A 24,480-nucleotide genomic window follows, 5' to 3' on the forward strand; every position below is an offset into this window, starting at 1 on the left:
GTCTCTCCCCTCCGCCTTCCAAACAAAAGACCCAAGGGGAGTAACGTGGAGGATTCAGCACTCAGGCTGATTCAGGAGGGTTCTGCGTCCCTCAGAGCCACCCCCACTCGTGAAGAGGACTTTGCCTCCATGGCTGCCAAAAAACTGCAGGACATGCAGGAGGGCCAACGCCTCATGTGTGAGGACATCCTTTATAAGACATTAACTAAGGGGGTGAGGGGTGAAATCACACCCAATACCCACCTGTGTGAGTTGCATCATCCTCCTCCTCCTGCCACAACTCCACCACCACAGACACAGCGTGGAAGGAAGACAAGAAAGTGATGACCTGGGTTCAGTCTGGTCTGACAAAAGATGCAGGCTCTTGTATGACCACAGCCTGGGGACATGTATGTCATCTGCTGCTGTTCATGATCTCTTGGACTTCTGGACCAGATTGTACTCCCTTATATATGGACTCCTCAGGCCACCATTTTGCTTCGCCAATTTCTGCTGTTTCTCCAGCGTTGCCTCCCTCTTTCTTTGGTTAGGACCCCTTAACAAATTTTTGGTTTGTTTAATTATACTCGCCTATGTGTGTTTTCCTTCAAAAAGGACAGTTGGTTTGTGAGGAGGCAGGTACATTTAAAAAATACAATGTGAAATTAACAAGAGACACCAACACCAAGCAATCTCCTTGAGATTAAATACAAGATAATAATGGTGTTGTGGTAACGTGATACACAAAACACACTGTTCTGGAGTTTTAAAAAAATATATAATAACACAAGATCAGGATTTAAAAAAAAATAAATAAAATTAATCTAAAAACATCAAAAAAATTATTTTTTCTCGGTACATGTGACAAATAAAAATATTATATTCATGAAATCACGATAAATAATAAAGAAAGAAGTTTGTGAGAACTCTGTGTGAATATGAGCAGCAAAACAACTTCATTCTTCTAACATTATAAAGAAGAAGAGAATTTAAAACATTGCAGCATGACGAAAGTGCTATATCCATTACGAACGCTAATTTTACCAGACCGAGCAGTTCCGTCTCGGAATTTATTCTGGGCATGCGTGGCACTTTGTGCATCGGAATTGTCCACACACGGTCGGAATTGACGCGATCGGATTTTGTTGTCGGAAAATTTTATAGCCTGCTCTCAAACTTTGTGTGTCGGAAATTCTGATGTAAAAAGTCCGATGGAGCCCACACACGGTCGGAATTTCCGACAACAAGCTCCGATTGCACATTTTCTGTCGGAAAATCCGACTGTGTGTACAGGGCATTAGGCTCTTGCAGGGTAAAAAAAAAAAAAAAATTGGAGTGGGCCCCCCCCATCCATACTAGACCCTTATCTGAGCATGCAGCCCGGCAGGTCAGGAAAGGGGGGGACGGGCAAGCGAGTACACCCATCCTAAAGTACCTTGTCCCCATGTTTATGGGGACAAGTGCCTCTTCCCAACAACCATGGGTGGTGGTTCTGGGGGGCTTATCAGAATCTTGAAGCCCCCTTTAACAAGAGGGCCCCCAGATCTTGGCCCTCCCATGTGAATGAGTATGGGGTACAAAGTCCTTTACTGAAAGTAAAGAAAGTCCCCTGTCCTAGCTCCGTGCCTTGCTCTTCTCCCTCCACTGCTGCTTCTTCTCCGCCACTGACCCGGTCCTCCTGCGACGCTGGCTCCCACCGTTGTGTCATCTGCAATGTCTGCCAGTTCTTGAAATTCAGGAGCTTTTGACGTTTTTTTTTTGCCAAAGCTCCTAAACTCAACTCCATAAAAACCTATGTGTCCACGTATACACATAGGCTTTTAGGATCATTTAAGAGCTGCTTCGGTTAGGGGAGGTTCAACCTCCCCTAACCGCCCTCTCCTTAACGTTCACATGCCGTCACAAGGGGCAGTTACATCACCATGAGATGCCACCCCTTGTGATGTCATATGCCGTCACAAGGGGCGGAGTCTCATGGTGAGATCACCGGATGACCACGCCTCATGGCTACATAAGAACTGGCAGTCACCCTCTGGTGATGTGTTCTACCTCCACTACCTACCCCTGACCATTCCGAGTACTCTCCATTTATCACCACCCTCTGAACTCGCCCTTGTAGCCAGTTTTCAATCCATGTACTCACCCTATGGTCCATGCTAACGGACCTTATTTTGTACAGTAAACGTTTATGGGAAACTGTGTCAAGTGCTTTTGCAAAATCCAGATACACCATGTCTACGGGCCTTCCTTTATCTAGATGGCAACTCACCTCCTCATAGAAGGTTAGTAGATTGGTTTGGCAAGAACGATTCTTCATGAATCCATGCTGTTTACTGCTAATGATACCGTTCTCATTACTAAAATCTTGTATATAGTCCCTTATCATCCCCTCCAAGAGTTTACATACTATTGATGTTAGGCTAACTGGTCTGTAATTCCCAGGGATGTATTTTGGGCCCTTTTTAAATATTGGTGCTACACTGGCTTTTTTCCAATCAGCTGGTACCATTCCAGCTAGTAGACTGTCTGTAAAAATTAGGAACAACGGTCTGGCAATCACTTGACTGAGTTCCCCAAGTACCCTCGGATGGAAGCCATCTGGTCCCGGTGATTTATTAATGTTAAGTTTCCCAAGTCTAATTTTAATTCTGTCCTCTGTTAACCATGGAGGTACTTCCTGTGTTGTGCCATAAGGATAAACACTGCAGTTTTGGTTACTGAAGCCCCCTGATTCACTCGTGAAGACTAAGGAGAAGAATAAATTCAATACCTTTGCCATATCCCCATCCTTTGTAACCAGATGTCCTTCCTTATTCTTTATGGGGCCAATATGGTCTGTCCTCCCTTTTTTACTGTTTACATTATTAAAGAATTTCTTGGGATTTTTTTTCTCTCCTCCGCTATGTGTCTTTCATGTTCTATCTTAGCCGTCCTAATTGCACCCTTACATTTCTTGTTGCATTCTTTATAAAGTCTGAATGCTGAGGATGATCCCTCAACCTTGTATTTTTTTGAAGGCCTTCTCTTTTGCTTTTATATGCATTTTTACATTGGAGTTAAGCCATCCAGGACTTTTGTTCGCTCTTTTAAATTTATTACCCACATTGGCTAATGCCCTTATTTAATTAATTTAATTTTACTCTTAAAGGAAACCCATCTCTCTTCTGTATTCTTTGTTCTTAATATTTTATCCTAATCTATGCCTTTTAGCAAGGTTTGTAGTTTAGGGAAGTTGGCTCTTTTGAAATTCAGTGTCTTTGTATTCCCTTTAGGTTTCCTATTTGTGTGATTTATACTGAAAACAATTGACCTGTGATCGCTGTTACCTAAATTGCCCTGTATTTCCACATCCGTGATCAGGTCTATATTGTTGGTAATCAGTAGATCCAGTAATGTTTTATTTCTAGTTGGTGCGTCTACCATCTGACCCATTAAATTGTTCTGCAAGACATTTAGAAACTGGCGAGCCTTAAATGAATGCGCGGTTCCCTCCGCCCAGTCTATGTCTGGATAATTAAAATCCCCCATTATGATAACACTTCCCATCCTTGCTGCTAATCCAAATTGTGCTAGGAGATCTGTCTCCACTTCCTTCCTCAGGTTAGGGGGCCTATAGCATACTCCCAGTATAATTTTCCCCTTAACTTCATCCCTTTGGAGCTCTACCCATAAGGATTCCACCTCCTCCCTAGCTCCCTCAGCGATGTCATCTTTCACATTCACTTGTACATTATTCTTGATATATAGGCATACCCCTCCCCCTTTTTTACCCTCTCTATCCTTGCGGTAAAGGGTATACCCTTGAATGTTTGCCAGCCAATCATGAGAGCTGTTGAACCAGGTCTCTGAAATTCCCACAAAATCCAAATCCTCGTATAACAGTATCTCTAGTTCACCCATCTTGTCCGCCATGCTTCGTATTGGGTGTTTCGAGATTGCAACTAGGACTTGCTACTATACTTACCTTGTGTTTTTGTGCTTTGGTCAACCTACCACTAATGCCCCCAGTACTACCCTCTGGAATATCTTCCGCGCTGACTATCTCTACCTCTGGACCCTCCCCCCATCGCCTAGTTTAAAAACCCCTCTAACTTTTTGGCCATCTTCATTCCCAGCAGATCTGCACCCTCCTCATTTAGGTGCAGTCTGTCCCTTCTACAGTACCGGTTATCGACTGAGAAGTTGGCCCAGTCCTCCAGGAACCCAAACCCCTGCTTACTACACCAGCTCTTCAGCCACTTGTTTACTTCCCTAATCTCCCTCTGCCTTTCTGGTGTGGCTCGTTGTACCGGTAGTATTCCTGAGAATACTACCTTGGAGGTCCTTTTCCTCAATTTAGCTCCTAAGTCCCTAAAATAGTTCTTTAGGACACTCCATCTGCCTCTGACTTTGTCATTGGTGCCAATACAATACACACACACACTGGACTTCAAATCTTGTGCCCTTACATGTTATTTTAAAAATGTGTAAGAAGACAAAATGCTTACAAATAAAAATAATTTTATTTTTTGACAATACATTATTTTATTGTATTTTTTTACAATACATTAAAAAAGATCACTACTCAAAAAAGTCAAGAAACAATGTAAAACAAAAAACAGGTATATTTCTATATAAATATCCAAGCAATAAAAAAACATTTCTCAGTTTATATTATTTTGTGCAAAAGAGACTTAAGCAAATCTATTACTTTAAAACCTTGACATTCAGTATTAATCAAATCAAACTTACAAACGATTACTGTTTATTTTTAATAAGTGTTCAACAAGTGCATATTCATAACTGCAAAAAGATCACATGATGGAACCAGTAAGATTTTAATATGCATTAAAAAAAATCATCATCATTACAGATTAATTTTGAAAGAATACGAAAAAAATCTCTCATCTTAGCCCTGGTTCCGACTCCTTTTTCCTATGCCAATTGTAGCAATATAAAGAGATCCACAAATAGGTTGAGGGCCATTATATAGGATTTTAGTTTTTCCATGATAGTCTGCCTTTTAGGAGTTTCTACCAACAGTGTGCAGCAGAAGCGTATCGTTCTCAGATCATCACTGAGACAATACCCCCTGAAATCTGAAGCATTTACAAAACCAAACAAGATTGAGACAATTGGTAACTTACATTTAAGAAGAAATATAGCACTCGTCAGACCCACCAGGGGTAGAAAGTATCACAGCCCACAGGGTACGTCTTGTGATTCAAAAGGCACCCACTCAGATGGAGAGGCCAGCTGGATGGTGCACGTTGTGCACGGCTCAGGTCTCCTGTGGCGCCATCCAGCCCACCTCTCCATCTGAGTGGGTGCCTTTGATTCAAAAGATCTCTTTGGGGTGCGATCCTTTCGAGCCCTTGTGTGTTTGTGTTTCTACTGTACAGAGCGTATGTCATATCTCCAGAGAGCTGCCTTCTGTGTTCTGATTTTTTGCCCAATTACAAGGTGGCAGTTTGGGGAGGATGATATCCCATTTCTGGCTAGCTTGTTGAAAGTCAAGAAAAGCCCTTTCAAAATCATATGTACCTAAATTTGTCTGGCACGTGTCACATTTAATTTTCTGGTTATGGCTTATTTTAAAATACAATAAAAAATACAATTTTGTGCGTCAGATCATGATTGCTACAAAGAAATTGCAACACTACGAGAACTATTCATTTTTACATCACTATACTACTTGCAGTACGGAGGAACATCTCATCTGTAATAGAGAAATGAACCACAACCAAAGAATAAATAATACTACAAAAATTTTAAATTGTTGCTCACGCTTAGTCCAAGGACTCGCTCCTGAGGAGTAGAGTGGTGCTGCACCAGACACCAACTCCATGAAGTAACAGATTGATAAAACCAGAGGAGTGTATTTTTTAGGGGAGTTTTGGTGGTGCAGATAAAACATGTTGCATTATTTGGGGTGCACTGTACAATTCAGTTCTCACTTTGGATGCTGTGTGAGTTGCATGGCAATTTTTCTGCAGTGTTCCATGAAACCCAACAGCTCAAGTGCCATCACAGCATCTTTTCACACCAACAGGTTAATTCACAAATTCAATGCAAGCACAAAGAGAATGTTCAAAATATATCAAAATTGATAACATCCAATTTGATCGCAGATCACTAAAACGGATCAATGGAAATATGAAATTTGTACTTTGTACATCATTCTTTGCCTTTTTGAATAACCAAGTATGCCCGAGCAACACTACACATATTTACATTGCCAGCATACTAAAAATTACCATGATTATTCTATGATAAGCATAAACCAGGTTATTATGGATGTTTAAAATAAACTAATACACAATTGAGATCAGACCAGCATTTACACAAAAAAAGTCTGCTAAATAAAGATGAAGATAACTGCTTTGAGTCAGTATATAGACCACATTGCAGAGTACAACCATTATAAGAACACAAATCAAACAGCACATGTAGCGAATGCTGACTTACAAGAGTTCAGGTACAACCATTATCCCCAAAACACCAAGAATAAATTCATTTTGCAATGTTTATGCAGTTTAGAAAAAGGCTACATAAAAAAAAAAATGTAGAGGGTTAAGGCTCAGTTCACACTGTTGCGACTTGGGATCTGACTTGTGAGACCCCAAGTCACATGACATGTGAAATCCCATGTTAGTCAACAACAGCGGTCTTAAAGTAGCACTACTAAAGTAGTTCTGACTTTAGAAAAGGTTCCTGTGCCACGTCAAATTAGTACTCTAGTTGCCTGGCAAAGTCACGGCCCTGTAAACTTAGCCTAAGGGGAAGAACGATTAATCAAATGAAAAGATCATCTCCCTATGCTGAATATAAGGTTTTAAACATAGAACAGTTTTCCCTAAGGCTCCGTTCACACCTGAGTGATCCAAATCTCCACAATTCTGCCTACGATTCAAAAACTGCGGCACGCTTTTGCTGCGATAAATCACGTTGCAATTGTGGAAAAACACAATGTGCAGCACTTATCGCTCTCTTGAGCGACAGTGTCACACGTTGTGGTTTTACGCATGACAATCATGTCAAAAATCATTCTGCGGTTGGGATGCCATTAAGTACTGGCATCACACAAGCGCCCCGCTATTTAAAAATTGAGGCGCTTCCGCCCACGATTCGAAACGCTCAGATGTGAATGGAATAAATGGAACAAAATGCCATATGGGACTTTTTTTTTTTTCAACATTTAATTTACAGATTAACTACTGCATATATTTATAGTCGATCTTAACAGGATAAAAATGGAGCTTTAAAAAGTATACGTTTTCCAACATAGCACAGTGGCACTCCGCTCCGCCAGCAAACAATATAAGATATATTGGCACTTTGAGTGCCACTATATAGGTGACAGACAAAACTAATGTTACTAGACAGCTGCAAGAAGTAGAAGGTAATTTATAATCAAGACCCATTTACACTGAGGCGGTTTTCAGGCATTTTAGCACTTTCAGTTCAGTGTGAATTTTCACACTGGAGCAGTGCGCTTGTGGGACGTTTGGAAAAGTCCTGCAAGCAGCATCTTTGGGGCGGTTTGGGAGCGCTGTATTTAGCTCTCCCAAAACGCCCTGTCTATTGAAATGAATGGAGAGCGTTTCCAAAGCTTTTCAACCGGCCTTCTTTGGGTTTAAAAGAGCCCCGCTAGTGGCCGAAAAGTGCTGCTTGAGCAGCGCTTTAGCGCTAATGCAGCCGCAGCCCCAGTGTGAAAGGAGTCTTGCTGAGAATACTTCTATTCACAAGGCGAAGTGAAATGGTCTGTGGTTTAGATTTCAGATTAATAGTATAGTTTAATTCTGCTCCATCTCACAACCCAGTGAAAACTCAGACTATTCCTAGTCTACATCAAAAAAACCTTAATTATGATTCCATTGTGTAATAATTTAATCTGCTGCCTTGGCAAGCAAATTCAAGACTTCTGTCCCACCGAAGGCTATGCTTTCTAGCAGATCCAAAGCTGTGCCTTCCAACATAATTATGGGAGTGTGATATTGCCATGGATGAAGAATACGATCTTGGTTAACCCGAAGCACGTCTAAAATTGACATATCACTACATCTTGGGTCAGTGGTAGCAGAGTGAGGATGGTGTAGAGTAGAGCTCCTACATTCAAGGATTTAGATTAGGTTGAAAGATAAAAAAAAAGTTACAAGGATTTTATTATTAACAAAACAAAGTGTAAAAAAAAAAATGTGAACATGGCCACAAACCAACTGTGCAGATTCCCAACCATTGCATTATCTCAGACCACCTGTTATGCAGTGAACTCATCTCAGACTTCACCAATTATTATGCAGTAATCCAACAGCCCAGTAGTAGAATAGGATACAACACACAAGATATGTTAAATGTCAACACAGATCATTCCAAAAGACAGCTTTGTAGATACCTGCAGGTCTGCAAAAATGTTCAGTGCTTTCTAGAGGCTTGGAACAGTCCTGCAGTATCCAAGTAGTGCAAAGTAAGTGACCTTGAAAATAAAGTCTCCACTTTCAAAAAGGGCACTTGGAACTGTGTACACTAAACATGGACATCATCCATACTAGGAAGAAAATTGCAGGCACTTTCTAAAGGCAAGCTGCCCACTAACACGTGCTCCATATGGTTTAGCTTTTCACCAACAAGCTCACAGCTTTCCATTTGCTTTGCTCTGTTGACGCTCATATTTCACAGAAATGATGAGAAAGATTAGGAGTGTCACTGCCTGCACAGCAGCCAGCAGGAAGAAATAATAGTTCAGATGACAGTCATTGATGTTACCTGGAATTAAAGAGGAATAAAGTTAGCAACATTTATACAAACTTAAATCTATTAACCTATTCTTTAACATGAAAACAGGTATAAATTTACTCTTCCTCATTTCTTCTGGCCAATGGCATGTTTTAAGGTCAGATTATAACTAAACTTAAAGGTGGTAGTAAACTGTTACATAAAAAAAATAATCATAATAATAATAATTCTCCCTGCAAGTTAATGTCATAACGCGCTAGTATGCATCACCTTCTAGCACAAGGAAGGCTTCCCTTAAAACAAAGCCATCCACCGGGGCACTGTCACCGCTGACAGGGCTTCCATCTTCACCCAGTCTTTATTCTAGGTTGGCAGGCTCCAGACATTTGAATGGCCGAGTCGCAATGACGTCATTCCCACGCATGCGCGCGGGAGTCATAGCCGCAGCAGTGTTCCCAAGGGATGGAATGAGTATGCGTTCCCTTTAGAGCGCATGCGCCAGTGACCTCAACGGCTGCAGTGAATATATCCAAAATGGTGCACGTTTAGGAGATGTTCTTTGTACCTACATATAAAGTTGTATTATAAGCTTATCTGTAGGTACAAGTGTCCAAGCAGTGTTTACTATCACTTTAAAGTGAAACTAAACCCATCAATTTAACAGTTTGAAAATTTACATTCCGGACACTTGGAATGTAACGGTCACATTGGTTGTGTACTCAACCAAACTGTCGAACAATCCGATGGCTGGTGTCACATGTGCATCATCATGGCAGTTGAAGATCAAACAGAGGCCAAGATGGCAGCTTCCTTGGCTGAATAAGGAGGGTTTAGTCCCTCTTCAACTTTTAAGGGAACCATGCTAGCAATCCTAGAAGAGAAGGAACTTCAGTACTCCAGGCCATGGAAGGTACAGCGAGGGAAAATAAGTATTTGATCCCCTGCCGATTTTGTACATTTGCCCACTGACAAAGAAATGATCAGTCTAATTTTAATAGTAGGTTTATTTTAACAGTGAGAGACAGAACAAAAATACCCAGAAAAACACATTTTCAAAAAAGTTATAAATTGATTTGCAAATAAATGAAATAAGTATTTGATCCCCTATCAATCAGCAGGATTTCTGGCTCCCAGGTGTCTTCTATATAGGTAACAAGCTGAGATTAGGAGTACTGTTAAAGGAAGTGCTCATAATTTCAGCTTGTTACCTGTACAAAAAAAAAACAAAAAAAAAAAAAACAAAACACCACGACACTTGTCCACAGAAGCAAGTCAATCAGATTCCAATCTCTCCACCATGGCCAAGACCAAAGAGCTGTCCAAGGATGTCAGGGACAAAACTGTAGACCTACACAAGGCTGGAATGGGCTACAAAACCATCGCCAAGCAGCTTGGTGCGATTATTCGCAAATGGAAGAAACACAAAACTGGCAATCTCCCTCGGTCTGGGGCGCCATGCAAGATCTCACCTCATGGAGTTTCAATGCTCATGAAAACAGGGAGGAATCCGCCCAGAACTACACAGGAGAATCTTGTCAATGATCTCAAGGCAGCTGGGACCATAGTCACAAAAAAAAAAAAAACAATTGGTAACATACTACAAGTAAAGGACTGAAATCCTGCAGCATCCACAAGGTCCCCCCTGCTCAAGAAAGCACATGTACAGGCCCATCTGAAGTTTGCTAATGAACATCTGAATGATTCAGAGGAGAACTGCGTGAACGCGTTGTGGTCAGATGAGACCAAAATCTAGCTCTCTAGCATAAACTCTATTTTCCGTGTTTGGAGGAGGAAGAGGAATGCTGCCTATGACCCCAAGAACACCATCCCCACAGTCAAATATGGAGGTGGAAAGATTATGCATTGGGGGTGTTTTTCTGCTAAGGGGACAGGACAACTTCACCACATCAAAGGGACCATGGATAGGTCATGTACCATCAAATCTTGGGTAAGAACCTCCTTCCCTCAGCCAGGGCATTGAAAATGGGTCGTGGATGGGTATTCCAGCATGACAATGACCCAAAACACACGGCCACAAAGGAGTGGCTCAAGAAGAAGAAAATAAGGTCCCTAGCCAGTCTCCAGACCTTAATCCCATATAAAATATGTGGAGGGAGCTGAAGGTTCAAGTTACTAAATGTCAGCCTCAAAACCTTAATGACTTGGTGAGGATCTTCAAAGAGGAGGAGGACAAAATCCCTCTTGAGATGTGTAAACCTGGTGGCCAACTACAAGAAACATCTGACCTCTGTGATTGCCAGCAAGGGTTTTGCCACCAAGTACCAAGTCATGTTTTGCGAAGGGGTCAAATAATTAGTTCACTTATTAAAATGCAAATCAATTTATAACTTTTTTGAAATGCGTTTTTCTGGATATTTTTGTTATTCTGTCTCTCGCTGTTAAAATAAATCTACCAATAAAATTCTAGACTGATCATTTCTGTGTCAGTGGGCAATTGTACAAAATCAGCAGGGGATCAAATATTTTTCTCCCTTCGCTGCAAGTGGTGTTTATTCATATGAAACATTTAAACTATATAACTGCTTATTGTATGTGATTGCCGGCAGTAAATAAGAATTAAAATGTATGCTTAAACTGTATGTTAGTCAAAAAGCACATATGCAGTACATCTGGCAATACATGCTCATTTCCCAGAAATATTTCCCACAGAAAATACCTGTCGATCTGCAAGATAAGCACTCAGGTCCCAATATTCTCCTGTAGAATGACACCACATCCTTTTTTGTGGACTGAATGAACAAAATTGGGTGTCAGCCCTGCCCACTTGTTTGGTATTAAACTACCAAATTTCTCCCACTATAGTTTTCTCTACAACATGGGAACTAATGGTTCTCTAGTGCAGGATAAGAACTGGGACAACTGCTTGAGTTAATACAGAATAAAGTGCACACAGTACAGCTCTGAATGTCAAATAGTTATTATTAGGTAATTTTGGCACTTGAACAGATAAAAAAATGCTTTCAATTATATATGTAATAAACCAAAAATGGACCAATAAGAGAATTCTATATTTCACATGCACGTCAATTGACTAGCCTCATTAGCTTCGAAGACATTTTCTTAAAATTGCCTAAGCAGCCTACAGCCCCTTTCACACCAGCGGACCGATTGGGTCCTCCTGTCAGTTTTTCAGGTGGACCCAATCGGACCACGCATATTTCAACCTGCTGTATATATTTTGCAATAAGATTGTATATTATGTATACAGCATACATTTTGTAACAGATTATCTATGTAAAGCAGGGGTCAGAAACCTTTTTTCACTTAAGGGACGGATTCAATGTATGTGAATGCATGGAGTGCCACATTCACCTACTAATAAATGAAGTTGGAGGGGGTACAGAGGTGGCTGTGGACTGGCGGGGGGGTGGGATGAATACAGAGGTGGCTGTGGACAAGGGTACAGTGGTGGCTGTGGAGGGGGGGGGGGGGAGGGGGTACAGTGGTGGCTGTAGATGGGGTTACTCGCCAAATCTCTCCCCTCCTTGTCTGACAATTCAGCGGGCGAGCCCAGAATAGCGTCAGTCAGGAGGGGAGGGGGGGAGGAGGGGAGAGAAAGGCGGCGAGTAATCTGAACGCGGAGTGGTGCTCTTAACGAGGTAATATTAAAACATACAAATCACTTCTCCGCGGGCCGGGTGCCCGTGAATTAATCACTGGCACTGACAGGCTGGAGATTTAGCGGTGGTGGTCCGCGGATTGCCGACACCTGATGTAAAGGTTAGGAGGTCTATGGAAATTATATGGTAAGAGGGTGAGTTCAAAACAGTATATTATATATACACACAGTATCTAACAAAAGTGAGTACACCCCACACATTTTTGTGTATATATTGTGTAATATTTTATTATATCTTTTAATGTGACAACACTGAAGAAATGACACTTTGCTACAATATAAAGTAGTGAGTGTGCAGCTTGTATAACAGTGTAAATTAACTCAACACAGCCATTAAGGTCTAAACCGCTGGCAACAAAGGGGCGTACACCCCTAAGAGAAAATGTCCAAATTGGGCCCAAAGTGTCAATATTTTGCGTGGCCAACATTTTCCAGCACTGTCCTAACCCTCTTGGGCATGGAGTTTACCAGAGCTTCACGTTACGGAGCTGGTGGATGTTAGAGACCTTGCGCTCCTCCACCTTCCATTTGAGGATGCGCCATAGATGCTCAATAGGGTTTAGGTCTGAGACATGCTTGGCCAGTCCATCACCTTTACTCTCAGCTTCTTTAGCAAGGCAGTGGTCGTCTTGGGGGTGTGTTTGGGGTCGTTATGTTGGAATACTGCCCTGCGGACCAGTCTCCAAAGGGAGAGGATCATGCTCTGCTTCAGTATGTCACAGTACATGTTGGCATTCATGGTTCCCTTAATAAACTGTAGCTCCCCAGTGCCGGCAGCACTCATGCAGCCCCAGACCATGACACTCCCACCACCATGCTTGACTGTAGACAAGACACCATCTGAACCAAATAAGTTTATCTTGGTCTCATCAGACCACAGGACATGGTTCCAGTAGTCCATGTCCTTAGTCTGCTTGTCTTCAGTAAAATGTTTGCGGGCTTTGTGCATCATCTTTAGAAGAGGCTTCCTTCTGGGACGACAGCTATGCAGACCAATTTGATGCAGTGTGCAGCGTATGGTCTGAGCACTGAAAAGCTGACCCCCCCCCACCCCTCCAACCTCTGCAGCAATGCTGGCAGCACTCATACGTCTATTTCCCAAAGATAACCTCTGGATATCACGCTGAGCACGTGCACTCAACTTCTTTGGTCGACCATGGCAAGACCTGTTCCGAGTGGATCCTGTCCTGTTAAACCACTGTATGGTCTTGGCCACCGCGCTACAACTCAGTTTCAGGCTCTTCAATCTTTTTGTAGCCTAGGCCATCTGAGGTGCCATGTTGAACTTCCAGTGACCACTATGAGAGTGAGAGCAATAACACCAAATTTAATACACCTGCTCCCCATTTACAGCTGAGACCTTGTAACACTAACGAGTCACATGACACCCGAGAGGGAAAATGGCTATTTGGACCCAACTTTTCACTTAGGGGTGTACTCACTTTTTTGCCAGTGGTTTAGACATTAATGGCTGTGTGTTGAGTTATTTTGAGGGGACAGTAAATTGACACGGTTATACAAGCTGTACACTCAATACTTTACATTGTATCAAAGTTTCATTTCTTCAGTGTTGTCACATGAAAAGATCTATCTATCTACACACACACACACACACACACAAAAACACACAAATACAAAAACACACACACCCACCCACCCAAGGTGATCCATCAGCTTGGTGTGTATACAAAAACATATATACGTATCACCTTGGGTACAACCAGACTGCCAGACTCTTGTTATTAATCGCTAGCAGCTGCCATAGCCTCTAGTGATAATCAGTATCTTCTCCCAGGGTGGACAGCTTCCCCCACCGGGAGACGACAATGACCCGGCAGCAAGGATTTCCGAATTAACACTGTCTATGTTGATGTGGAGAGAAAAAAAAAAAGGGAAGAGCAAAATTTAATTTCTGCAACCTGCGGTTGCAGGAAAGAAATTCACTCAGTGAATGGCCGGTCTTGCTAGCTATTTTTTTTGTTGTTATTTTTTCAATTTTAATGACTATATTGTACCTCAAAAGTTTATTTTTTTCCCCATTAAGAGTTTTATGCCCAAGACCTCATGAACCCTTCAACCTGTACATACCACTTTCTTGATTCTATTAGAGTCATATAACCACTGGTTTACCAAAAATATACTAGTATTGTTCTATGGTTACCTTTAACAAGGGCTTACCTTGATCTACATGACTGCTCATCCATCCAATAGAGGGTATTGACACTAAGGCTAGCAGGCCAGAGCCCACAAACGATCCAATTCCAGAAAAGAAAAAGAAAAGGCCCATAATAGCACTCTGCATAGATTTAGGTGCTGCAGAATAGGCAAATTCCAGCCCTACAGAAAAATTAAGACACACATTAATCTTTCCTAGATCACATTACTAAATATGTTCTATTGGCCTGGTTATGCAACAGTACATTAACATGTAACAACCAACAAGAATTCTCTTTATTGAAGGTAGACCAGCACATGACCAATCTGTTGGCTTGTTACACATTGCATTTGTTTCCACTTTCTGTTTATTCAACAAGACATGTCATCAGAAAAACAAAAATTAAAAGTAGGCTATACTCATACATTGTAAGAGAAGTGCAGTTCTTGGCAACAAATATAGTTCATAAATTACTGCAAAGCATAAAGCCATTGCAACAGGATAAAGAGAAAAAAAAAAAAAAAAAAGGGGAAGAAGGATAATCAGCTACCATTTATCACTAAAATGTCACTCCGTTAAGTGTTTTCACACCATTAACTGCTGTTTGTGTCCGAAACAAGCTAATGGCATGTTTGTAGGGAGTGTATCAACGAAATACTAATTATAAGAGCTGCATGCATATACACTGCAGAAGAATTAATGGACATTTTGACATTAATTGCAAGTACATTCACAGCATTACATTTTCTGTTTAAAAATGTGCAGAAACATGTCACATTTATATGAGAGAGAGAGAGAGAGAGAGAGAGAGAGAGAGAGAGAGAGAGAGAGAGAGAGAGAGAGAGAGAGAGAGAGAGAGAGAGAGAGAGAGAGAGAGAGAGAGAGAGAGAGAGAGATACACAAACAATAAAATTCACAGATGAGAAAAATACACATGCACTGGTAGAAATATTATTCATAAAACATGTTATCCACATGAACAGTTACATACTGTAGAAAAGGTTAATAATTCTCAGTCCTTATGACACACACACACACACGTGTAAATCATAGGTATTCTCAATCCAAAAAGTTGCAATCAGTTCTCCCCTCCCATGTATACCTCCTCCTTTAAATGAGAATTCAAGGCCTACAGAGAGGGTATATATGGGCTAATCTTGTGTTTTTTTATTAACTTACTTAATTTACAAAACTAAGTTTGACAAGCACACATACATGTGGCATTTTAAAGCAACGCACCACACTGCACATGATACCAGCGTTGTGGTGTGAACAGGACACACAAAAACAATTGGTTTTCTATGTGTCCTTGTGGTAACCTGCATTTTCCCAGTGCAGCAAAATGCAGGGCACTGCAGTATGTGTGAACAGGGTCAAAAGGAAAGAGAAAGGAGAAAAAAAAAAAACCCACGCACAGAAAAAAAAAAAGGGGGTAAACATTACTCAGCACCCACATGCCTCAAGTTTCCAACTATTACAGGAGCAAAGAGTCGGGATCAAAATAGGGCGGCATATGGAATTCAATTCACAGTTCCCACATTTTATGAAAATGAGCCATCAGTCTTTTTTTATTTCCTAAATAAATAGTTAAAGTGGAAGGGAAGTTGAGCTTTAAAGGGGTTGTAAACCCTCATGTTTTTTCACCCTAATGCATCCTATGCATTAAGGTGAAAAAACACCTGGCCCCCTAGCCCACCCCCCCCCCCCCGTTTTACTTACCTGTGCCCCGTATTTCCCTCGGCGAGGACACAATGTCACTCTCTTCACGGGGTCCTGGCTCTTGACTGGATAGATTGATAGCAGCGCAGCCATTGGCTGCCACTGCTGACAATCAAATCCAATGACGCGGGTGCCGAGTCCGGTATGCGTGTCTATGGATGCAAATGCTGGACTCGGGGGCGCGCCCGCAAGGTAACCCCCTGGGAGAGCGCTTCTTCTAGGGGGTTTGTCTGATGTGGGGGAAGAACCAAGAGAGCCACCGGGGGACCCCAGAAATGCACGATCGGGGCCACTCTGTGCAAAACGAGCTGCAGAGTGGAAAGAAGTATGATGTCTCTTATTTTAAAAAAATTAAAAAAAACAAGGGTTTACAATCACTTTACATCCTCTCCCACAGTCTTCTAGGACAGATGACAGGTCCCAGAAGACTGCAGGACCATTCACAACGTGCAGTGCGGCTTGCACACGTGCAGTGGGCAGCCAGTTGTAAAGCTGACAACTGCATAGCCAACTGCCCACAGTTATGATGCTGGTGCCGGGAACCCAAAGGCTAATAAGGAACTAGACAGGGTGAGGACGGCGTTGGATCACTGGACAGTTAAGTGTCCTTTTATTAAAAGTCAGCAGGATTTGTAGCTGCTTGACTTTTACATTTTTACAGAGTGAACCACCTCTTTAATAATCTGCACAAACCCGATTGCTTTTTCGTCTTTGCTTTAATAAGAGGATGTTTCATTGAATACTGAACCACGGTGCTGAGGAGAAAAGAAATGGGTGGAAAGCCCAACTCCTATACTCTGTTGTGCCACATTTACACATGCAAACATATGAAAAATGCGCTACAAACTTGTCACACCCTATAAAACACGTGTGGCGCTCCACACCCAAAAGGATTCTGGAGCATCTTTGGCATGTTTGTCTTGCATAGGGCTCCCACAAAAATGCACGTGGGAAAGCAGGTTTCCACTAGACTACATGTGAATGGAACCTTAGACCTCCTTGGCAAGAGAGCTCTGGTAAGCAGTTTGGTGTGCCTTTTAAGATTTTTAAAGGAGTCCTGTCCAAGAATTCTGTGTTTCTAACAAGCCTGGAGATGGCCACTGACAGACAATTGACTTTCGATAGGATGTCTTTGGCATAATACACAATTGGGGTAGGGGGTGGGATTTAATAAAACTGAAGTATGCATAATCTAGAACAACTGTGTGAGGCCACCAATACCCGCATTGTACTGCCTGCTAGTACCTATGGTAGTCTTCAAATCCATTCCTGTGGTGTGCCACTGGATCCTAGGCTCAAATTCTATATGACGATTTGACTTCTGCTCAAGTCGAGATGCAGGCTTCCACTTTCCTGGGTTCTAGGATCAATTTAGACTGTGCAGGGAACATTTTGAAGACTTTCACAAGTACTTGAAGGCACCACAAATTGCCTGTCCTTTAGCACTCATACCTGAACGTTTTAGGCTCACTTTATAATTCACACAAGAGCCACTTATACACTGTATACTTTTTGGGCGACTGTTAATTTACCAGCTACAAATGTGAGATGTTTCAATGCTTACAGTTTAAGCCCCCGTTCACACCAGTGCAATCTGACATGCAATTTGACAAATCTAAATGGGACAAGTTGCACCCCATAGCCAACAATGGCACCATTCAAATCATTGCGACTGCACTCTTTATGCAAGGAAATCGGAGGTCCAAATCACACTGATCTGCGTCTTTGAAATCACGCTGAAGTAATGCGATTTCAAAGCTGCACTGGTGTGAGCCAGGACTAAGTGTTAGCTGTGACTAAGTGGTCTTTCTGCAAAAACCCACCAGGTTTCAAAAAGAATTACAACATTACAAAGTGAACATGATAAAATATGCAGAACCACCATGTACATACAGTAAGTTTCACTTCCTCAGTCATTACATACTCTCAGTACATTTTGTCACAATTATGAACAAAGTGAATGTAGACTTTCTAAGTGTTAGCATATGATCCTGAGCAAAGGCAAGAATACGTCACTAAAGACGTCTAAGCAATCACACGAGGTTTACTTGTCCTATACGAGCTTGTGTTTTTTTTTTTTTTTTTTTTGCAAGAAAGCAAAGAAAAAAAAAAAAATTTACACACATATTTTATATTCAATCTCATATTTTCGTAAAGTAGTATGAAACCCAAAACCAAAAAAGTAATATACTGCATTCGTCCCCCCCCCCCCCCCATTTTCACCTAGTGATCTGGCCACTAACACACCCCCTGTATTTTCTTATCCCCACTCTCAAATACGAATGAGCACAAGGGGCACAGCAGACAGCAGCATTGTTGATTTGGGGGAGGGAATAAAAGGTCTTACATGAATAAAAGCTGATCATTGTAGGCACCCCTGTCAGTAGTAAATGGTTTGTTGCAACACTCTTAACTAATACATTTGCAGGACTGATTGTTCTATTGAAAAACCGACTTATGCCAATTTACACAAAGGCACTTTACAGGCACAAAATAGTGCCTGCAAAGTGCCTCTCCTGTCACTCCAGTGTGAGAGACTGAGGGCTTTCACACTGAAGCGTTGCACTGGCAGGATGCTAAAAAAAAAAAAAAAAAAAAAGTCCTAAAAGCAGCATCTTTGAGGCGCTTTCGGAGCAGAGTGTACACCGCTCCTAAAAGCATCCCTGCCCATTGAAATCAATGGACCGGGCTGCTGAAAAGCACTGCTAAAAATAATGGCGCTTTACCGCTGATGCCCCAGCGCCTCAGTGTGAAAGTGCCCTTACTGACCAGATCCCCAGGTGAAGATGAAGGAAAGAAAGCCTACAAAAGAAAACGAATATAGCTACCGCATCTTAGACTTGGTAAGCTGCAATATAATTAATGCTTGCTTTTAGATTAATTACGACTTTAAAGATTTCAAAAGAACACTGCTAACCACATAATGATTGCACAACAATGCTATTCGTGGAGGAAAAAAATAAAAAATAAATAAGAATATTTTCTGTATAGGGTCCCAATGGTTATACAGTATAACTGCATTAAGAATTAGATGAATTTGAATAATCATAGTCCATTTGGTCACTTTTGTGACTCCTCGGCATGTCAAATTAACAAAAAAAAAAAAAAAAAAAAAAAATTTTATTAACCAATTGAAGAAGTTCATCCTGTTCTGTATGTGCATTATAGGGACGCAACTGGTGGGGATGGCACAAGAAGCTTGTGGGTATGTCACTGGATAGAAGCTAAGAGCTGCAGATGTTAGCTGACAGCATGAGCTGTGATCTCCTACTTGTTTTGTAGCAAAGTCCCCCTACTTGACAATAATGTGCAGGGCCTGTGAAGTCTATCATTGGGCCCTGACACGATCGTGTGAGAGGCAGGAGGATGTTTTTATGGATATGCAAACAGGAAATTGAAGAGTCTCTAACTGCATAGCCACTTCAGGTCAGCAGGTAACGCTATAGAGGGGCACTGATCCAAAAACAGGAGGAGGTCACAGCAACAAGGTACGAAGTTGTGAATTGTATCCCCCAAGAACAGCTGATCAAGTGACCACTGTGATTGGCTGTCACAGTGGTCACATGATTGGGAGCCAGTCCTACTGGCTAACGATCTTTAGCGGGGGACCAAGAGCGGTCTTTCACTGCTCAGTCTTTGTGCTGGCAGCGCTCAATGTTCACGCTCTCAGCACAGAAACATTGGTTGCCCAGTGATGCACATGTGCGGCGTGTGGGCATTAAAGCCCATCCTTTTTGATATTAAACAGATTTGTTAGGCAGTGATAAAGGGGTTCATTTAAAAAAAAAAAAAAATAAATAATTAATAAAAAAAAAAAAAATTCTACCCGAATAGAAACGTTTGTTTGGGGGAAAGAAAGGAAAAAAAAAAAAAAAATATACAAAGCCCTAATACTAACTCATTTCTCAAATGTGTGCTTTTTTTTTTCCTAGTTTATATACCATTGTCAACTGCTGATGTGAGCTAGCTTTCCACCAATTCCTATTGCACTGGGGAATTTTATAAAAAATACCAGTGTTTCATATTTTGTCATTTATTACCAATACTGTCATTTACTAATAAATTTAAGTTTAGTGCAAGTTTGAATCCTGACAACAATGCCTTGCACAATGATGCAGCGCTGATTTTAAACTAGATGACCCTACTGCAGTACCAGTCATAGCCTGCAGACAGCAATACAATACAGCACAAAAGCAGTCTGCAAGCAAAGACCTCAGTGCAGTTAGGTTTCAATGCAAAATGTGAATTTATACGGCAAGTAAGCAAAGCACAAACTCTCCACCTGTCATTTAACCATTTCATGCATGCTTTAACACAAGCAGAGTGAAGGGGGGGGGGGGGGGGGGGGGGGGGGAAGAGGAGCCATGGCGTGCTAAAACATTAAGTTAAAGCACAGATACTAGCTACCAGTGGAAAGGGGTTTCCCCTTCCACACCCATGACCAGGCCACATCCAGTTTTTCATGTTTCAGTTCACATTGAAAGAACCCACACACACACACACACACACACACACACACACACACACACACACACTGCCAATTACTTACCTGCTATACTTGCAAATATTTCGCTGACTCCAATGAGAAGGTATTGAGGTAGCTGCCACCATATGGCAAGTTTAGCAGCATAGTATGTGACACGTCCAATAACTTGGGTCTGTGTACCATCTTGTTTTACAATCTCCAGTCTTTTACTTTCCAGAATACCTGCACCAAGCACAGGAACAAAGTAAGCACATTACACTTATTTGGGGAGATAATAGTCAATAAACCTGTACACCATCAAAGTCCTGCACAGAGCAGGCGAGTAGAACATGTTTATTATTAAGAAAAAAATGTTACCTCTTTAGTAATGTTTTAAAACTTACAAATCTACCCTTTCAGACACTCTGCACAAAGTTCACCATTCTTTAGGACGTTGGTATTCACAAACCTGTTCATGAATTAACAGTCAGGGCCTGGTGACTGGTAAATTTGGCATGCTAGAAACATGGGAGGCTACCAGTGAAAATATAGTTATCCCGCCTTGTACGACTCACTTGTTACTTATCAATGTCCTTGAACAGGTATGTGGTCAAGAAAGTCAGAGAGAAAAGTCAGAAGTCCATAACTGCATACCTGTTCCAGGTCAATACTCAAAGAGCTGAAGAGGATAGGGAGGACAGCCAGATAAGCAGTATTGCTCCAAATCAATGCTCAAAGTACTAAAACGGGAGGGTAAAGACAGCCAGGTAAGCAGCATTTTCCAAAGCTGCAATGAAAGTTATTTTAAATTTCTTTCATGATAGGTTTATTACTCTAAAGTGAATTGCATCTGCAAGCCACCAAAATGAAGAACAGGGACATTTACTGTAAAAAATAAGATACATCCAGGAGCCTGCCACATCATGTTGCATCTTCTGACTCAGAAATCAAAGTCCCTCTGTTATGGACACAGTGATGGATTTCTGTGTATGGCTTTGACCAATCATACTATTACTCATACAGCCCCAAGTCTTTCACACTGGCGGCCAGTTAAAAGTTGCATTTTACTGCCCCCCCATCTGAATCTGAGCAATACCATCAGACCGGGCTGGTCACATGCTGCAGATGCAATGCTTAGGGGCCGCTACATTTTTTTTTTCCCATAAGTTTTATTGAAAGGGTTATAACATACACACGTATAACAATTATAGAACTAAGGGCATAATTGTATAATATGCGCAGACAAGTAAAGAAAAGATACAAAATTATATAATTGTAGAATAACAAAATATGGAAAACCAGTCTCTGATAGTAAAGTAGGCCAAACATTACTAGATGATAGAGGAATCCCGTTTTATTCTATATTTTTAACTCGGGGTGCAAAGTTTGATAGGCACCACCACCTGTCAAAATCACTCATTTCGTTTTTTCAGTGTTGCAACTGTTGTTCAATATAGTGTGGCAATTACAGGTGCTATATATGCCTCCTCTCTCTGCCTGTCAAATTCTCTGTGAAAAGCAAACCAATCGCTCTTCAGAGGGCACCACATCTATGAAAGAGCTCAAATAGGGAACTGCAAGAAATGGTTAGAGCAGAGCACAACAAAAGCTGATCGCTGTTTTATAGCCATGACAGGTTCACTTCAAAGTTCATGTAGAGCAAACACTTAAAAAAAAATAATAATAATTGGACAGAGCAGGGAAAGATTAAACCCCATCAATTTCCCTTTTGCGGTCTGTTGCCTGCTGCAGTTTTCTTTTAAGTCCTGTCCTGGACACACCACAGGAAGTGAGAGGAAATCTCTACAAATCAGGGGAATTCCCCTTTTAGACAGTTGTCACCCATTGGAAGATTTCCCCTTTCCCTGGTCACAACTGTAAAATGATACAGAGCAGAGATACATTGACAAGAGTTCTAATCCCCCTCCACTCTTTTCAGAAGAACAAAGTTGTGGCTTTACATACACTTTAGAGAAGCACCTTAGTTTGTATAGTGCTGTAAAAGTGTAACATTTTTTCAGGATAAAGATCATCTTTGCTAATGGAAGGGAAAAGCCATGAAATCCAGCACACAAAAACCTGTGTTATGCGAAAGAGCAACCAATTTTAGTCACATGAAAAATGCCCTACAACCGTTCAGAGATGCGGAATGGAAGTGACCTGCACACACATGGGCACTCCATTCTTACCTGCAGCCAGGACTGAACAGGTTACAAAAAACATTCCCACAGCAATCCTCTTGAGTGATGATGGTAACAAGCCTTTCCTTTTCAAAACTGGGTCCACAACCTTATCTTTAAGCGGGATCAGGATCAGAATAAGAATCGCATCAAACATGGTGAGCCATGCTGCCGGAAACTGCAACAAAAACAGGTTAAAAAGTTAAACTGATTGTCTTAATGGAATACTAACAGTTTTGCAGACCCATTCTTAATTCAGTTTGTCAGCAGATGACTGATGGAGTCTTATGCCACATACACACTGTCAGAATTTCCGACAACAAATGTTCGATGTGAGCTTGTTGTCGGAAGTTCCGACCATGTGTAGGCTCCATCGGACATTTGTTGTCGGAATTTCCGACAACAAAAACTTGAGAGCTGGTTCTCAAATTTTCCGACAACAAAATCAGTTGTAAATTCCAGCTCACAAAATTCCACGCATTCTTGGAATCAAGCAGAAGAGCCGCACAGGCTATTGAACTTAATTTTTCTTGGCTCGTCGTACGTCACTGCATTCTTGACGTTCGGAATTTCCGACAAAATTTGTCCGACCGTTTGTATGCAAAACAAGTTTGAGCCAACATCCGTCGGAAATAAATCCAAGATTTTGTTGTCTGAATGTCCAATCGTGTGTACAAAACATTAGGCTGGGTTCAAACTAGTGCGAATTGGATGAGGGTTTCCCTGCATCCAATTCGCATGACAGGAGATTGTGACTGGCTCTCTATGGAGCTGGTTTACACATCTCCGTGGCGGCTGCAGTGCAAATATCATAGAAGTCCGGTGCATCTTTGGCTCCGTTTCGGGGCTGAATTCAGGCAAAAATTGGGGCCCGATTCATTCCCGAAATGGAGAACAGGGGCACACCAGACCCCTGCTGTGAGCCGCGTCCGCACTAAGTGTGAACCCGGCCTTAATGCATAAAAAATGTCTGAAAAGGTAGATTTGTAAGTTTTAAAAATGTTACTAAAAAAAGGTAACATTTTTTTCTTAAAATAATAAACATGTTATACTCACCTGCTCTGTGCAGTGTACTGCACAGAGTGGCCCCCAAAACGCTTCTTCTGGGGTTCTATGCTGGCGATCCTGGCTCCTCTTTGTGCGACTCCATAGAAAGCCACTTGCTATGGGGGTAGGGCGTACAGCTATTGGCTCCTGCTGCTCCTGCCAAGTCACTGTGTGCACAGCGCTAGATCTCATCTCCTCTCTTTCCCTTCACACAGGGGGAGGACAACATGCCAAAAAAAAATTTTTTTTTTTTTTTTTACCTTAAGGCCCCTTCCACACGGGGCAGATCCGCTCAGCGGACTCCTCCGCTAGCTCAGCAGGGGATCGCTCCACTGATCCCCACTGAGCAGGCGGATGACAGGTCCGTCTCTGCTCACTGTGCATGGACAGACCTGTCAGAGCTCCACTGTTCTCTATGGGAAGATTGGATGAAAACATGTCAGTTTTCATCCGCTGGACGGATGGCAAAACGTATCGCCTGTTTTCAGCAGATCGTATCAGATGGCAGGCGGGTGCCAGTGGACACATCTACACTGGACATCCACCTGCCCATACAGGTCAATGGGATGCCTGCTCAGAT

At 41.8% G+C, this 24,480-nt stretch overlaps 1 protein-coding gene across 2 annotated transcripts in view; it reads right to left on the reverse strand.

Annotated features, from left to right (window-relative positions):
• Nucleotides 1-4,462: 4,462 nt before the first annotated feature.
• SLC15A4 (solute carrier family 15 member 4) overlaps nt 4,463-24,480 on the reverse strand; it is an 84,493-nt gene continuing 64,475 nt past the window's right edge. For both annotated transcript variants that reach the window (XM_073627996.1, XM_073627989.1), the window contains exons 5-8: nt 22,863-23,031; nt 20,758-20,916; nt 14,513-14,671; nt 4,463-8,724 (exon numbers count right to left, since the gene is read on the reverse strand). In XM_073627996.1, the coding sequence (XP_073484097.1) occupies nt 8,591-8,724; nt 14,513-14,671; nt 20,758-20,916; nt 22,863-23,031 (621 nt within the window). In that variant the 3' untranslated portion in view covers nt 4,463-8,590. The remainder of the gene's footprint in view (nt 8,725-14,512; nt 14,672-20,757; nt 20,917-22,862; nt 23,032-24,480) is intronic.

Source organism: Aquarana catesbeiana, linkage group LG01, assembly GCF_042186555.1.
Source record: "Aquarana catesbeiana isolate 2022-GZ linkage group LG01, ASM4218655v1, whole genome shotgun sequence".
Classification (NCBI taxonomy): Eukaryota; Metazoa; Chordata; class Amphibia; order Anura; family Ranidae; genus Aquarana; species Aquarana catesbeiana.